General features: G+C 41.0%; 2 protein-coding genes across 3 annotated transcripts in view; one reads left to right on the top strand and one right to left on the bottom strand.

The window, feature by feature from the left end:
• The window catches only part of ACAD11 (acyl-CoA dehydrogenase family member 11), a 28,575-nt gene extending 25,179 nt beyond the window's left edge, over nt 1-3,396 (top strand). Inside the window, exons 17-20 of the mRNA XM_014878395.2 lie at nt 40-194; nt 1,995-2,111; nt 2,498-2,607; nt 3,051-3,396. Of these exons, the coding sequence (XP_014733881.1) occupies nt 40-194; nt 1,995-2,111; nt 2,498-2,607; nt 3,051-3,165 (497 nt within the window). The 3' untranslated portion in view covers nt 3,166-3,396. The remainder of the gene's footprint in view (nt 1-39; nt 195-1,994; nt 2,112-2,497; nt 2,608-3,050) is intronic.
• Nucleotides 3,397-4,777: 1,381 nt separating this feature from the next.
• Nucleotides 4,778-16,569, bottom strand: part of DNAJC13 (DnaJ heat shock protein family (Hsp40) member C13) — a 56,412-nt gene continuing 44,620 nt past the window's right edge. The window contains exons 46-58 of one of the 2 annotated variants that reach the window (XR_015803829.1): nt 15,634-15,725; nt 15,174-15,273; nt 14,188-14,262; nt 13,917-14,029; nt 13,326-13,495; nt 12,912-12,954; nt 11,809-11,982; nt 10,674-10,853; nt 10,284-10,424; nt 9,711-9,854; nt 8,805-8,904; nt 7,021-7,132; nt 4,778-5,621 (exon numbers count right to left, since the gene is read on the bottom strand). Coding sequence is in view for 1 of the 2 variants with exons in the window: in XM_014878394.2 (XP_014733880.1) it covers nt 5,524-5,621; nt 8,805-8,904; nt 9,711-9,854; nt 10,284-10,424; nt 10,674-10,853; nt 11,809-11,982; nt 12,912-12,954; nt 13,326-13,495; nt 13,917-14,029; nt 14,188-14,262; nt 15,174-15,273; nt 15,634-15,725 (1,430 nt within the window). In the remaining variant the exon portion in view is untranslated. The remainder of the gene's footprint in view (nt 5,622-7,020; nt 7,133-8,804; nt 8,905-9,710; nt 9,855-10,283; nt 10,425-10,673; nt 10,854-11,808; nt 11,983-12,911; nt 12,955-13,325; nt 13,496-13,916; nt 14,030-14,187; nt 14,263-15,173; nt 15,274-15,633; nt 15,726-16,569) is intronic. The other variant, XM_014878394.2, reaches the window with a different exon arrangement.

The raw sequence follows: 16,569 nt of genomic DNA, 5'->3' as shown, positions 1-16,569 counted from the left end.
ATCACGGAGTCTGCAGTGCCTGTTTTTCCTTCCAACCAGGTGAGGGCAGGGGGTTTGAGATAGCCCAAGGCCGGCTGGGGCCGGGCCGGATCCATCACTGCATGCGGTCCCTGGGTGCGGCCGAGGCTGCTCTGGAGATCCTGTGCCAGCGAGCGGCTCAGCGAGAGACTTTCGGCAAGAAACTCTATCAGCACGTAAGCACCTTCCCTCTTTAGCTCAGTTCACACACTCCACACCTTGACCTTTGTTTTGCCCACACACAGCCTTGTGAGTCTGATAATGGACATGGCAACAGCTGTGCCCTAACCTTGAATGCCTATTCATAAAGCTTTGGGTGGCAAAGAGAAAATAAACAAACCATATTGCAAGGCTCCTGTTTTTACCATTACCTACAGCATCTTTTTTTTATTTGCCCTCTTGCAATGTGCAATGAATTGGATATCCTTTGCTGGATTTGAATATGGATTTTGTTACTGTGTGTTGTTCTCTGCTTTTCCTGATCAATTTGGATAGGTATTTTTTCAGGCAAGCAGATTATGTTTCTGTAGTTACAATTCCCTATTTTTGTGTACCCATTCTATCACCTGGCTGTCTCCATTCACATTCACTGGAGACACTCGGGGGTCTAAATTTCGTTGTAAATTTTACTTCTTTGATCAAATATTTGTAATTGCTTATGAAAGTACAGACCACATCAAGGGCAGAGTGGAGATCCTTGCTCTTGTTCAGTATTGAAATATTGTTTCATGAGCAAAAGATTGCTAAAATAATAAAAATATTACATTCTGCTTTATATAGGAACCATCAGACTTTGGTAGTTGGCCTGTCAAATTTGAAGTGTTCCTTAATCTTACCCAACAGCTACTATCGCTTTATTGGAAAAAACAAGTAAAAGCAATGGAAAAAGGAAATTGAATTAGCATTTGGCACAGATTGTAGCAAGTTGTTTGTGCCGATCCAGAGGGAGCAGCTTTACATGTCTGTTTTCCAGTCACTCAATTGCCCAACTTCCCTTCACCACCATAACCTAGAATGACTAAGAGGTGCAATGAGGCAGACTCTGGTTCTCAGAAGCTTATTGAAGTTACAGTGACCTGGAGGCAGCTGCAGAGCCCATGCAGGTTCTTCACAGTGAGGATGGCTAATGACAAGGTGAGGCTGGCAGCTTCCTTGAGTACCAGGGTGCCTGTCCCCACCCAGGCCATCATTTATGACCCCAGGAGCTGTTGACTGAATAGAACTGAACACCTCAGATCACCTTTGCTGGGACCAGCCAAGCTGAGCTTCCAGACTGCACTGAAGCAAGCTCTGCACATTTGCTTGCGTGTCCTATAAAAGCCACAGCCCTACACGTGTGTCCCTGAGGCTGGCCCAGGCTCCCAACAGCTCTTGCACTGACAAGCATCACACATTTGTTTCTCCTGTGGTATGTTGGCTGCAGGGGGGAATTAGCCAAGAAGAGCAGGGAAGGGCTGCCAAGATAACTTCATTTTGGATCCAGAGTTATTAATATATCATCTGTCAGAGGCAATAGGCACCACCCTGCAGCTGTTTGCCTCTATGTGTCACACACCACCCCCCAACAGTTTAAGCAAAACAAGGAATTTCTTTCCCCTTTCACCCCCCTATTTTTTTTATACTGTGGCTTTTATAAAGAGAAAAGGCTGTGAAGGATGGTAAGAGGTAAAGGAAAGCAGGGAGGGAAAAGCAGGCATGGAAGAGCTTTAGGAAAATGGCCAGCATGCAATGAGGTCTGATCAGGTGCCAGAATCCACAGGTTTTCTCTTGTTTCCTGGCAGGAGAAGAATTACTCTATCTTTTAATATTTTTGTTAGTCAAGTGTTTTCTTTATTATGCTTCATATTAGATATGCTTTAATTTGCACACGAGTAGCTGTAGGTTGAGTGAATGTGCACATGCTGAGGAAGAGGGGCAGCTCCATGTGTGCTCAGGAGCATTAACTGATGGCCTGATCTTGGTTTTGTGTTCTGCAGGAAGTTGTTGCCCACTGGATTGCAGAATGCCGCCTTAGCATAGAACAGGCACGCCTGCTCACACTTCAAACAGCCCACAAGATTGATATGTTGGGCAACAGAAGAGCAAGGAAAGAGGTAAATTTTATTTTTTGGTAGCTAGGACTTGGTGGATGCTGGTTAAAAAAGACAAGGTAAAACATTTTGTTAAACATTATTATTCTAAGAGTAGAGTAGAACTTGATGTTGAAAACAGCCTTAAGATAAGCTTTTAATTGTCAAAAGATCTCAGTCAGAAACAGAGATGAATCTGTTCAAGCATTGCTTGCTTGTCTCAATGCAGTAAGATAGTTCTGGTTGACTGGAAATAGTTTCATCATACCCAAGGAACGAGAACAACAGAGCTCTTCCTCAGCAGAGGAAGGAATGTACTGAGAGATACCAATATTCAGCATAAGTGTTGAGTAAATATTTTCACATGTTTATGAAACTATTACTGATAATGTGAGTTCTTCTAACCACAGGTAGCCATGACCAAAGTGGTTGTTCCAAGAGCTGTGCTTAAAGTGATTGACTGTGCAGTTCAAGTGTGTGGTGGAGCTGGAGTTTCTCAAGATTTTCCTTTGGCCTTCATGTGAGTAAAGGGAGATTTCTTGTAGATTCTAAGCATTTATTTTACAATAATTTTTAACATCAGTACATGCTGTTTCACCTCAGCATGAAATAATAGTGCATGTCCCTTTAAGCTATAAAATTTCAAACAATTGTTTTTATAGTGCAATTAGCCTTACAAGAAATAAAAGCTGGCACCGGACCTAAAATCGTTCTTATCAGCAGTAAAGAGGATGTGCTTCTAAAACTTAATATTATCCCTTACGGCCTTGGGAAGAAGCACAACTTCTGAATTCCCAGCCCACCCATCTCAATCCTGCCAGAAGATTCTGCTGCAGTATCTCCCATGTGATAGCACTTTTCAAAGCAAGGAGTGTCAAAAGGACAGCAAAAACAGTGCTGAGAGTTCCTGTGTGGCTGCTGTGGCAGGAGGAACCCACCCCTAACTCAGCTCTTCCCGCACAGGTTCGCGTACATACGCACCTTGCGCCTGGCAGATGGGCCTGATGAAGTTCATCTCTCAACAATTGCAAGGTGGGAACTGCTTGATCAGTCAAAGAAGCTCACTGCAAAAATCTAAAAAGCCTTGTCTAATAGAGGGAAGATTCAGAAGTTTCAGCATAATGGTATCTAAGGCAAAACTGAATGAATACAAAAACTTGATTCTAACTGGAAGCAATTACTGCACTATTTTCACTTATTACACTTAATAATTATGGGCTTGCTTTTAAGAATTTGCAGAACACCACATAACTAACTTACCTGGGTTCTTTATAACACTAAATAAAATCTGTTTTCTAACAGGCCTAAAGTGCTTTCTTTGTTCTGAATCAAGTCCTTTATCCTTTTATTGTAGACAAAGCAGTTTTGAGTCAGTAGTCCCACACAATTTAATTTAGTACAAGCTAGGCTAAACTTTTAATTTTGTTAAATGGCAAACACTGGAAGTAGTACCTTGCTTTTTCTTTTCCAAAGCTCAGCTGCAGTCCAACCCTCTCTGCTCCCCAGCTTCAGCTCTCAGCTGCCTTACTTGTCACTGAGAGTACACTCAGTCCTGCACACAGCTCCTCTAAAGTGAGGCTCTAAAGAAGGCAGCACAGCAGGCTGGGGTCATGTGCAGCAGTTCATCTGCTACTGCTTGCTTATTACTCTGCAGTTCTTCTCCAAATTGAACTCCCCCCCTCTTGCCTTTCCTTGCATCCTTCTTCCTGTCTCTTCTTTTGTGCACCCTCACAACCCTCCTCTTGGTTCCAGCTGCTCCCACCCTTTTTGAAATATGCCTAAGCTCAGGTGGCACCTTATTCCCTAAGGAGTTGATGTTTTGCCTGGCAGCAGCAGTGTCAGGGTGCAGTTCACCTGCAAAGTGACCTTTGCTGCTACCAGCACAGGCTCTGGCATTTATGTCCAGTACACCTGTATGAAGTTCTTGAAGGTCAGAGTTGCTTAGTTCTGCTCCTGTACCAATCCCCTGTGACCTGAGCTACTTCAAGAGAACTTGTCCGTGCAGGAACAGAACCAGGCACATCACAGCATAGTGCACCACTGATAGCTCTGCTTCCGGGAATTAGGATAATCACTTTTCAACTTACACAGGGCTGGTAACTTAAGGGCAATGAAGTTAAGGACACAAGGGTTTACATTCAGCATGAACAAACAAGCTCCCCTTCAAAGCTCCTTCCTGTTGGAGCCTGAGGAGAACACACTCTGCTTGGCTCAGTCTTCAGGATGAGGCTGTGCCAGTTCTGTCCTTGAGCCCAGAACCGAGTGCTCACTTGAAGGGTGTCCAGCTACAGCTGCAGTGGTCACTTGGGGGTACAGTGGCAGAGTACCTAGAACTGGAAGCATTCCATGAAGTCCCTTACCTCATTATACTTAAAATCAAGATAACCTCTTTTGAGGAAGCAGTAATTCTTGTTTACATTTCCATCCATCTTAGTTTCCTCTTGCTTCCTGCCAAGAATATTTCCTAGGAAGCTGAGTGTCAGCAGGTCAGTGGCTGAAATGCACTTCAAATACAAAACCACCTGCACTGTACTACTACTTATGGTTCAGAAGTTCTGCTCTAGACTGTCAAAACCTGCGCAAAATGTTTTTTGAACCAAGAACGCTGGGATCATACTTAGCCACATTCCATTTAGGGTCTCTGACTGCCCTCATTTCTCACTTTCAAAGAACAGCTAGACAAGAACACCTTTATCTCATTAACAAGGCTCTTAATTCCCTTTATTTTAAAATTCTATGTACATATGAATGATCTGTATAATGTACACTCAATATAGAAAGTTTTTATATACTGGATAATGTATAGAACATTTCACAATTACACTAATTTCTTACATAACATGTCAACATTTTAAGGTTTTTTTGCTGAAGCTTTGTCAATTTGGTCAAGCCAGTTATACATACAAATGTCTAATGCTGTTTGATCCGAGGAAGAAGATAATGTTAATGATTAAGGACATGAGTGAACTGGTGCAGAGATAAACCCTTTCAGGTAAGGTTCAATGGAAGTGATCACATCAGATTGAGAAATGAAGGGATGCCCTTTTAGTGGGGTTGATGAGGTCCAAGGTATTTTAGCCCAATTCCTCTAGACTGTAGCTCAACTCCAGTCACGCTAATCCATAAAATATAAAAACTAGGAAAGTTTGATTCACAGTCTTGTAAACAAATATAAAGGAACAAAATGTGCTTATGTACAACAAGAAAAAAATTCTTGTGTACCCATTTCAGCTGATCCAGAGAGTGCTTTCTTGTGTTACAGTGTGGTAGTTAGAATCACTGACTTTTCCTAGAAAAAAAAAGTCATAGAAAAAAGGAATAACACTGTCATAAACACCTGGAAAGGCAGTAAGTTCACTTCAATGTATTGGAGGAAAGTGCTGTTCCTCATCACTGGCCAGTCTGCCTTTGTCTCTTCCACAAGGATTTCCAGTCCTTAGCTGACATCTCCCACTTCGTTGTCTACCGGGGGTGGTACATTGGGCATTACAGATGACGTCATCCCAGCAGTGAGGTAACCAGCAACTCCAGGGCCTTTCAGGAGGAAAACAAATACTGGTGATTAGTTTTCCTTTTACTGGGTGACTGAACAGCTTGATTCACTCTGGTAACACTCAAATACATCATCTAAGTCAACCAAACACCTTACACAAGAATATTTGAGAGTTTTTCTTCAGATTCTTTAAAATCTAGGAACACTAGAAACTAAGACTTCTTAGTCTACCAAGTGGAGTAGCTTGTGGGGGCCATTTTTGGACTTGCTCAGTTTTTAAAAAAATTCTGATATGCCAAATAAGTTAAAAAGAGCCCCAGCCATCTACATTACCCATCTCACCTTCCATCATGGAAGCAGCAGTAAAGCAGGGATGGCCCTCCTTTGCTAAAAAATCAAAAGTGATTTCAGGCATGTGTTCCACTATTGGGCTCCTTGTGTATCTTTTCAGTGTTGTAAAAGTTTTTCCCAGCTGCTTAGTTCCAGGAAGCACAATGGGCTGCCCCATGAAGAAGCAGAACTGCCTAAAGCTTGTCTAGCCAGCATTTTGTGCCTTCAATTGAAATAAAGTGACAGCATTCTTGGGATACACAAATGCTATACTGGAGATGCGGGGCTCACACCATTACTAAGTTTCCATTTGGATTACTACAGGGGCAATCACTTCTGCACTGCAGGCAAAGCACCTCTCCCTCAAAGCCTGGAATTAAAAATTTAGTCATATAGAAACTTTCAACAAATGCAATCAAAACTTAGGTTGAAGCATGAGGTTTTTCAACAGTAATTTTTATCACATTGGTGACTAGAACACTGATCACTCACAATACGTTCCTGCACCAATACAGCCATCGACTTGGTCTTAGACCTCCAGCCTACACTATCAATATTCAACATGCTAAGTTCTGCTGGGTCCTGTACTCTTCCCCTTTAAGCCATCCTCACTAAGTTCTCCCAACTTTCCTATTCCTTCCTTCCCCACCCTCCTTTGCACACTTCAGCCCAGAGCCAGAATAGAGTGTGATTTGTCTCCCTGCAAACAGTCCCACACTACTACTGCGAGGCAGAGAGCAAAGTAAGCAGTGCGTCTGGCAATAAAAAGCCCTCTGACTGCAGGAGGGGACCTCTCTTTGCCATCAATGGAACCTGCCAAGCATCACACCCGCTGTTACCCATCCTAGTGCAAAAGTTCCCTATGGTTATCTTGTGCCTCAAGGTTCTCCTTTATGGAGGATTCCTAACACAGTTCCAAACTTCAATTCCTGTGCAGTACCAGCAAGTACCAGCCGGTGCAGTTGCCAGTGTAGTGCTCCTGTGTGCTCGAGGAAGGCAAGTGTGTCGGTGTTGGGCAGTTTGGGACCACGCATTTGTACAGCTCTAGGACATGCATCTGTTACTCGGAATGCAGCGAGCGCAGCGTGTGTTCTGCGAGGTGGTATCTACCTGCTTTAGAGAGCTACACAGAAGTTAGCAAGCTGCCTGACACAGCAGATCTAAAGCCCACTTCTCAGGTGAAGGGGACTGCTGCCAGTTAGAAGGGAAGGAGAAGAGACACCTGAGGGAAGAGAAATAAGCAAGGGAAGTTTCAAGGGAAGTGCAAATAGCAAAGCAATTTGAAGCAAGACATAAGGCAGAGTACAAGTTAAGAGAGGTTAAAAATAAAGCTTGGTTTCCATCTACACTTTGCATTTGTACAGCACCTTCATTCTACATTGGCAAGCACTTAAACATTAGGCAATTAAAAGCAGCATGGACCTTAAGGCAACTGGAAAACTGTACTGCCCCCAATCTCAAGTCTGATCACATCTGGCATCGTTTCAATTCTTGGCCAATAATCAGTCATCATTTTCTTCCTATTTCTGCATTTATAGTATTTATGAAATACCAAGGAAATTCAGTACAAACTGAAACAGTTTCATTGTTCTCTGTCAAACTGGCATTGGACAGTACAAAACCAGAAAACTCCTGTTCAGAGCTAAAGCACAGAGTCCTGTGTGAAAAAAATGCATCGTGTTGCAACACCTAGTCTTAAAATAAAAGCAACTACTTCAAGAAGGTGTAGTTCCTGACTTGAGAGGCTCTTGTTTCATTTTCTCAAAATACACATTAGTATCTTGCAAGAAAACCTTTGGCCATCTGATTTATACTTCATTAGTTCAGTTATGCTCAAATGCTTTACCAAGATTCCTATATTGGGTTAGATGAGAAAGTTCCATGTGGCACATGGCTGTGTCCACACTGGCTTGTCACAAAGGACTTTAAAATCTCACCTGTGAGGCAAAACTTTTATGACCAAGTGTTTGTTCAGCTGACTGAGGAGTCAGAAGTTTGCATCATGTGTTTGCTGCAATGTCATTATTTGCTACATCTGAAAATATTTTATGTGATAGTCATGTTTTGGACTGTGATACTGTGTCTGTCAAGTTCTGCTCAAGTGAAGGAAGAACAGGACTTGATTTGCAGTGACATAACTGATCTGGGATTATGTCTGCACCATGCAAGGAAGCTCCCATCAGTTGCTAACCTTAGTGTGCACACAGTGCACAGCACACACCCCTAAAATGCTCTTCTTAACTACCAGTGGGACTGGGGTGCCTCTGGAATGCCATTTCAATCTTGGTGGCACCAGCAGGGGACCCACCCAAGGTGTACCACTGCTGCAGTGAAGTATATGCTGCAAGCTTCACATGCAGGCATGAGGCCACCTTGGCAGGCCACTGATTCTGGCTGGAACACAGCCTCATACTCCAACCTATTAACATTCCAACAGTACAACTACCTGTGTAGCACTAAAGTTACGTTAATCCACACAGCCAGCTAATACAGTCTGAGTGATTCTGAACACAGTTTACACATCCCTCCAACTGTGGACAAACTTGTGTTCTAGAACTGAAGTAGACTGATCCTGAGAAAGCATGGAAAGCTTGTCATTCATCAGTTTCAATTATATCTCTGCTTTATCACTACAGAGTACCTGCAAGTCTTGCCAGTGTCCAGATTCTGTTGCTACGTATAGCAAAGACTATGCAGAGAAATACATTCTCAACCAGCAAGAAGTTTACCTTTTAGTAACTGTTTTAAAAACTTACTGTATTTTTACAGCACTGAATGTTCAGACCATGTGAGGGCACTAGATCCTGGGGATAAACAGTAACTCCAGAGTCCAGAGTGACAATTAAGTAACAGTGCAGTACAATTCAGGGCATAAACAGCAAAGAGTTGCTAACCTGTGAGGTATCCTGATGTTTGCGTATCAGAAATGAACAAGTCGTGTTTCTGATCTTTGAAGGCACTCCACACAGAAGAACGGGACAGAATTTCATTTACCTACAGTATTTGAAGAGAACACAGTAAGCAAGTGCCATTTGTCATGTCCTAGGCAAAGAAACCCATTTTCTATTGCCAAACCATTCTGAAGGGATTACACCAAAGAACGTGGCAGTAGTTCAGGCTGCGATATGGAATTTGTGCACATTTCGAAGGAGACTTGCTTTTCTGTGTGAACTGTGCAGCTGAACACAATGCTCAAAAGAAGTTTTTCAGTAGCTTGACTTTATCCTTTGTTTCCCAGAAAGGTGATAAGGAAAAGCAACCCTAGAAGCAGCCCTTAACACTCACTGACAGCTGAGGGAGAATAGCACTTTTCCTGTACTAAAGCAAGATAGGGACTACTTGGAAGAAAGACTTATTCCAAGTTTCCTCCCCTTGAGAGAGCTTTCAACAAAGGGGTAAGAGAAAGGCCTCAAGAACTAGCACAGTTACAGGGACCAATTTACTTAGATATACCTCCATAAAGCTGCTGCAGTTATGTATTTATGCAGAAAACAGAAGAGAAATTTACATATATAACACAAGTTCTGAAGAGTTGTCAGTTAAAGCTAACCACCTCATAGAACATTTCTGCAAATCTTGGGATTTGTCTTTTTTATTAGTGCTCTTCACATGCATTGAACCAATGTGACTTCTCCACAAGGAAGAGATGAAGAAATTCCAAACCATAATCATTTTGCAGTTGCAGAATGTTAACATTTTAGGTGGGATGATGCACCTGACAGCCAGAAGATTAAACAAGGGATGTTTGGAGTTTGACCTACCAAGTGTCAAAGCCCAGATAAGGACTTGTGAGTACTCACCTGTTCCCCATACTGCAGGCTGCGAGACATGGATTTCAGAGCCTTAACAATCTGAGCTTTTGTTGCAGATGGGCTTTCCAGGCTCTCCAGACCAACACCTTCAAGCAGCTTTAGAAGATAAGGAACCAAATCTGCTTTCAAAGCCTGCAAACATACCCAAATGAGTTGTCTTAACACGGACCAGGAAGTTCCATACAGATTTTTTTTGTCACTAGCATTAGTGTGAACCAAAAGTGCCACGAGCTATTATTACAAATGATGAGTCCATTTTTCCTGTGCTGGAATACAAACAAGAGAAAGCAAAGATACTGTCCAGCAATTCTGATCTATCTAGGTGTAAACTCAGTTCAGTTAGTTGGCATTCCACTACACTTTCTCAGTGGACACAACACTACCTGGTGCACTAAGCTTCAATGCTCAGGTCACATCCTTGAACAGGTCTGCATTTTAAATAAAAAACTTTTTCAACAAGAAAAGCACATCAGTCAAGTGTCCAGGAGGCTTCTCAGATGCCATTTAAGTTGAGCAGCTTAAACATACCACACTTGTACAGTCTGAGAATGTACTACTTACTTGGGCTACTAAGTCAGTTTGTTCCTTCTGAAACATTCGATTCAGTGTTTCACAGGCTATCCCAACTACATCCGATCTCTTTTTCATTCCATTCATGAGAGGGCCAATGGTCTCCAGTGATGCCATTGCTCTAACACAAAGCTGTAGGGAGATAAATATCCTGAGGACTTTATTTTATGCCAAGATTAATGGCTATTGCAGATATGGTCAGCAAACACCATAAATTTCTCAGTGTTTAATCTAGCAATTTTCCATTAATTAACTATAGGTCCCTGCTCACTTGCTACACTGTATTTATAGTTAGAATAATGCCCTTTTAGGAACACTACTAAACAGTACAAATAACTCCAGCTATGCTTTTCTCCCCTCAAGCACTTAGATATTTAGTACCTCATTGTCTGACAGTATGTGCATGACACGAATGGCACTTTTAGGAACGGCATTGTTCTTGTGATTCATAGCCTGGATTATCTTGTGAAGATGACCAAGAGGAGGAACTTGATCAGCTAGCTGAGGCTGGGCACTGAACAGGCACACAGTTGCTGTGGTAATGGTTTCTAAAGTTTCCCCCTGCAGAAAATTGAAAATCAACATAAAGTATAACTCAGTAAAGCCTTATGTAGCACCATAATAATATTTTTCACTTGCTTTGCATTATAGATTTTTTCCCCTAGTGCTTTTATATCACTTTGCTCTCAAACTGTTAAAACTACAAGTTAAGAACATGATTACCAGCTCCAATAGTGGCAAACATCCACTAGTTCCACAAAGACAGATCACACAGGAATTCCTAAGTACTATTTCCAGCATCTTGAGAATCCAGTATGTGGCTAAGTTGCTTGGTGGAAGCATTGACAACATGGATGTTCGAGTGACCACCTGAATTCCTAAAGGATTCTGCAGTCTGTGCAGAAGCACTCTTCACGCCTTGTGTATTCCACGTGCCTCTACAGACTGCTATCACATCTGTGTAATAAGGATGCCCGTTTTGTTAAACATGCTAGTTAGTTTCCATCCTGCAAGTCTAACAGAGAATCTGTCTGAACACTGTTTAAAAATTAATTTTCAAACTGTAACACATTTTCTGTACTCATTACACTAACTGTTAGGTGACAGCCTTCTGTAGGTCACACAATTTATACCAGTGGGAAGCTAGTGTTGCTGAAGGACAACAGAAGTCTCAAGAGCAGAAAATTTTTAGGTGGTGTAGAATAAGTGCCATTTTTTTGGATTGGTCAGTCATGGAATAATTAAAAGACACTTTATTTGTTAAGCCTTATCTCTAGCTAAGACTCAACTGAAGCTAATTCTATGGCTTCTGGGACTTTAAAAACCTTGACTCGTATTCAGAAGTTGCCTAAATATATCACACTTTTGCAGAGAGTCAGAAAGCAGACAGAAAACGCCATTTATGATGGGAAGAAAGTGTAAGAGTCTACGTTAATCAGACACTGAAAGACTGAAAACTTAAGAAGGCTAAAAAAATTCAAAGCATAGAGCCAGAAAAAAAAAAAAATCATCTTACATGGGGGTTATTTTTCTCCAGTAGTTCAGTAAACTCTTCCAACAGTGCAATGAGAAATTCTCTTGGTTTCCGTAAAACCCAGGCCGGCTGGGCAATAAAAATCCTGAGGAAGACTCCCCCCACTGAAAGTTCACCTTCTGCCTCACCATACACCACAGCAAAGTCTTCAGGCAGCTGTTGAATTGTAAAGTAGAAGTTATTGACAAGGGCATTTGGGAGATCTAAAACTGTTTAAGTGGTCAGGGTCACTAACTGTATTCTCTTAAACAGAGTTGTGCAAGACCAATAAACCCTTCATCTTGAAAGAACGTGAGGTAAGAAGTGACAGTAGAGAGAGCAGTGCAGTGCAGGCAGTACCTCTATAGTGAACTCTTCTTTCAAAGAACACAAGTAACTGATCCTACAACTGAACAGTGACAAACCCTAGTTCAAGAGAAGCACCAGCAACAAGGCTGATGTAACAGCCCTTTCCTTCCTTTGCACACTTCAGGGAAAGGTTTCTCACCATCAGTCTAGGGAAGTTTTCAGTTTTCATCTAGATCAAAAAAGACATCATGATGTGTTTAGAAACTGCTTTAATGTTGAAGTAGAGGACTGTTGGGAGGAAGTCATGTCTAGCCTTTCACAGATACTGGGAATCATTTCATACTCAAACATCTCATTGATGGGCCTGATGTGAGGAAATGGCTAAGGACTCGAACATTTCTGAGACCCAGTGACTTACTAAAGTTACTTCACATTTACCAAGAGCAAGTTTACTATGGCTATGTAGTGACGGGACTTTTCCCAGCCAACCAGTATTCTCCTTTGTTGCTGACTTTCGATGAATTTTAGAATGACCTCAACTATCAGAACATTCAGAATATGCTGACAGTGGTTTTACCAGTAAGTGTCTAATTTCAAGGTGCAAGTAGTAACAAAAGCATCAATTCAACATTAAACCAGTTCTGTTTTCAGTTAGAAACAGTTATGTTCACAGCACAGCAGCGAATCCTTGTTAGTATTTTAAGAGAAAAGCCTGTTAGAGTCCAATACGTGCATCTATTATCATGTGGCTTACAACCTCCCTGGACACACTCAAAGCAGAAACAGTATACTTTTACCTTCCAGTTACTGTCAGGGTTGTCCCTCTGAAGTTTAAAGTGCCTTTAAAAAGAAAGTAAGTTTTAATGAGCAGTGAAAGAAGCAGCTGTCTTCTCTACTTGACACCTCAGTCTCCCTCCATCATTGTCAAGCAGCTCCAGTTTATAAGCCCCATTTTACCCCCACTGTATTCCTTCAAATTCTACAGCAGCGAGCAAAGACTTGGACTGTGCACAAACTGCAACTGCATTCACTGACTTACACATACAATACACAAACAATGAACAAGTTTCTTTCACTGAAGTCTGGCTTGCAAGAATTCTACTTTTTACAGGCAGAGCTCTGTCTCACAGTTCTTCTACAGCAACTCTGGTTTACTGCCACTAAGAGAGTGCCTCAGTTAAAGATAACTGAGTCAGAAGGTTTCCACATACTCAAGCATCATTTCTCGAACTGTTGTTGATACTCTCTCCCTGGAGCTGTCATTCCAAATTAATTCTGGATTTTCATGGGTTCCCTCAAAGAGATGAACAGCAGCTTCAGGGTTGTCTCTCATGGCATCCATGAAGACTCCAGGTAAAAATTTTGTTAGTGTGATTCTAACCTAGAAGAGATGAACATAAATGACATCTAGTGTATTATATGACAAACTAACTGACAGGACAAACTGACAGAAATGGAAAACTTCACAACGTCCAACTGACTTTAATGCTAGAATTGTCAAGTGCTAGACCATAACACCACAAAATAAAACGGTGCCATCATTTCAAATAGCCAATGACACTGAAATCTAGGTCTCTACTGTTAAAGTAATTCCAAATGGAAACCAAACTGCTTATACAAGTTACTGTAGATACAACAGCTTCTAGAAGTCTGTTCACAGATTAAAAGTTAAATTATTTTGAAAAAGCCTGATTGCTCCTTACATGAGCATTTCAGATATAGAAAAGGATTTTTTCTTCATCTTTAGAGAGATGCCAGTAATACCCAAAAAGAGTTCCAACATGAGCTGTTAAGATTCTTACCTTTGGACCCACCAGCTTATCTGCAGTCATTTTGGCAAAAAGTTCTGCTGTTTGGGATCGGACCTGTGGATGAGTTGAGTTGCAAAACATATCTAGTAAGTAGATTAACGCACCTGTAACAAAGAGATAGGGAGCATTCAACTTTTTTTCCTGTTCCCAAGGAGTAGAAATTCTCCAATTCCACACTGATTATTTTAAAGGGAAGAGTGGCCACTCTATGCATTTTAAGTCCATTGTTGCAGAAACATTTGCTTTCAGTGTAGTACTGTACCTTTTGCCATGGCCTCTTTAATTATTTTTGTGCTAGATGTCAAAGCATACAAAGTTTCAAGAACAAGCTGCCGACCTGTCAAAATAAAGAGCATTAAGAACTTTGTGTCACAGAATGTGAATAAACAAAGATAAATGTAACCAATCTTAACAGAAAACTGTATCAAAACTGCAATAAAGCTTCAGACAATTACAAGCTTAGGGATTTCTAGCTATACCACATTAGTTAAGGAATGCCAAATCAATCACACATTCTAATACAGCATAACTTGTTAATTACATGCTAATTAGCTAAATTCCCAGGAATAATTTGTCAATGGAACACTACACAATACAGAAGCAGACTACCTGCAATTCATATGTTTCAGGTCACATATTTAAGACAAAAAACTGGTCACACACAACATTTTTATATACCATCCCTGCTAGCTGTGGATATAACAGTCACTAATGTTTAAATCAGCAGACAGAAGTGACTTAGCAGCATATCATAGGGCCTGTGTGATGACACATATGGTATAAATTTTGCATTTGTTTAAAAAACTATTTCTATTCCTGCTTCCTGTCATCATCTTAAGAAAAGCAGAGCTACCAAACAGGAATCGTCTTTTTTTTTTTTTTTTTTTTTTTTTTTTTTTTTTTAATCTAGAAGGGGAATGACTGATAGCTGAAGAATGTTATTAGGACCAGGCATAGAAACACCGTGTTTCACTGAGGATGTATTGCAGTACTGTCTTTACTGCTCTCATTAATAGCTGAGCAACTGGAATAGAGCACAGCAATAGCTAGGAAGCCTGAGGAAAGCTTTGTTCCATTATATAGATGCTCTTACCCTAGTTTCTCTTCATAACCCAGCTCTCTATCTTATAAAGCTAAGAAGACCATTTTATCCTAAAACTCTGTGCTAATTTCAGCCAGTTGCATTCTTACAAGTTTCTGAGTTAGAAACCCTTTGCCTTGCAAGATGGAGAGTCCTATGGTACCTACTTGAAGGTAAGGAATGCAGGAGTGCCAATAAGTTAGCAAGAACCATTGCCTCAGCAATGTTGTTAACACATTCTTGATTACTTGTTACTATGTTGACTACCTGCAAAAGATCAGAAACAGCACTTGATTATATTTCAACTATTCAGACACTTTTCAGAAAAACCAGTGTATGAAGTCAGCCAACTCACTGGTCAACAGAGCTGATATTTACAACATTTATTCCTGCCACCAAATTGTTTTGTCTTTTCAGGCAAGAGGAATGCAAAGACATAGGCATGAAATACCACATGTTCCTCCAAGGAGGAACTGACACCTTGGAATCCCAATCTTAGTATTTTTTAGATGCTACTCTAACAGCTACATAATCAGGTTTGTTTATGATGATTATGTAAAGCATCCAGACAGGGAGGCTGGGAGTTTGTGGGGGTTGGTTTGTTTTTTGGTTGGTTGGGTTTTTTACCTCCAGAGCCAACTGCTGCACCAGGCCAGCTCCATGAACACGCAGAAGGGAGAATATCAACTTAAAATGCCCTATGCATTCACACTCAGAACCTGCAAGAGACCAATAAGTTACTCTCCATGTTAGCCAAAGCATTCACAAAAGGCCAATTCCCATGGCCACATTTTACTACACAGACAGGTGATAAAGACTACACAGTTGTATGCAGTCTGCCACAGTAGTTGTAAAAGCTCATACAAGACAGTACCTGCTACAGAGTTAAAAAATTATGAACTCCTCTCTATTAATCTAGCTTCCACAGAATTTCAGGTCAACAGTATTTCAAAAACACAGGGTAACTCCCCTATCTAAAGAAAGTAAATTATATAGTTCTTGGACTACCTAGTTACTTGCATTCATACAAAACAACTAAGCAAATTCCATAATTTTATTTATTATAGACCATCAAAACCTATTGTCTTCAAATATACTTGTCCTTTCAGAATGTTCAAACTCAGAGCAGGGTTGCTATCTCAAGCAGGAACAGCTGCCTTCAGGTTTACATTTGCAAACACAGAGAACATCCTAACCAGGTATTATTAGATGCCAAAATAGTAACATGGTTTGCTTTTAGAAGTAGCATATAATACAGTAGGAAAACATCCAAATCATTTGTGTCATGCTTTTCCAGTCTGATATTTGCTCATTAAACTTTGCTGCCCACTCTCAAAAGCATCTTTCCTTGCTTTACTACAGCCCTAATCCAGGTGCCATTTAGGTGTTTACTAGCACACAGTACTCAGTTCAAGGAGGATTTTTTGATGCAAGGAAGTTTAAAAATCAGTTCAAGATGCTTTGAAGGATTTACAGAATGTTTCTTTCAAGAGGCTGAAGTCTTCCTTGCAACAGCAGGATCAAATTACAGTTAAAACCTAATGATTCAGAGATGAAAACAGG

The sequence above is a fragment of the Sturnus vulgaris genome, chromosome 1, assembly GCF_052056855.1.
Source record: "Sturnus vulgaris isolate bStuVul1 chromosome 1, bStuVul1.hap1, whole genome shotgun sequence".
Lineage (NCBI taxonomy): Eukaryota > Metazoa > Chordata > Aves > Passeriformes > Sturnidae > Sturnus > Sturnus vulgaris.
The sequence above is the reverse complement of the archived record's forward strand: the minus strand, read 5'-3'. Positions and strand labels throughout refer to the sequence as shown.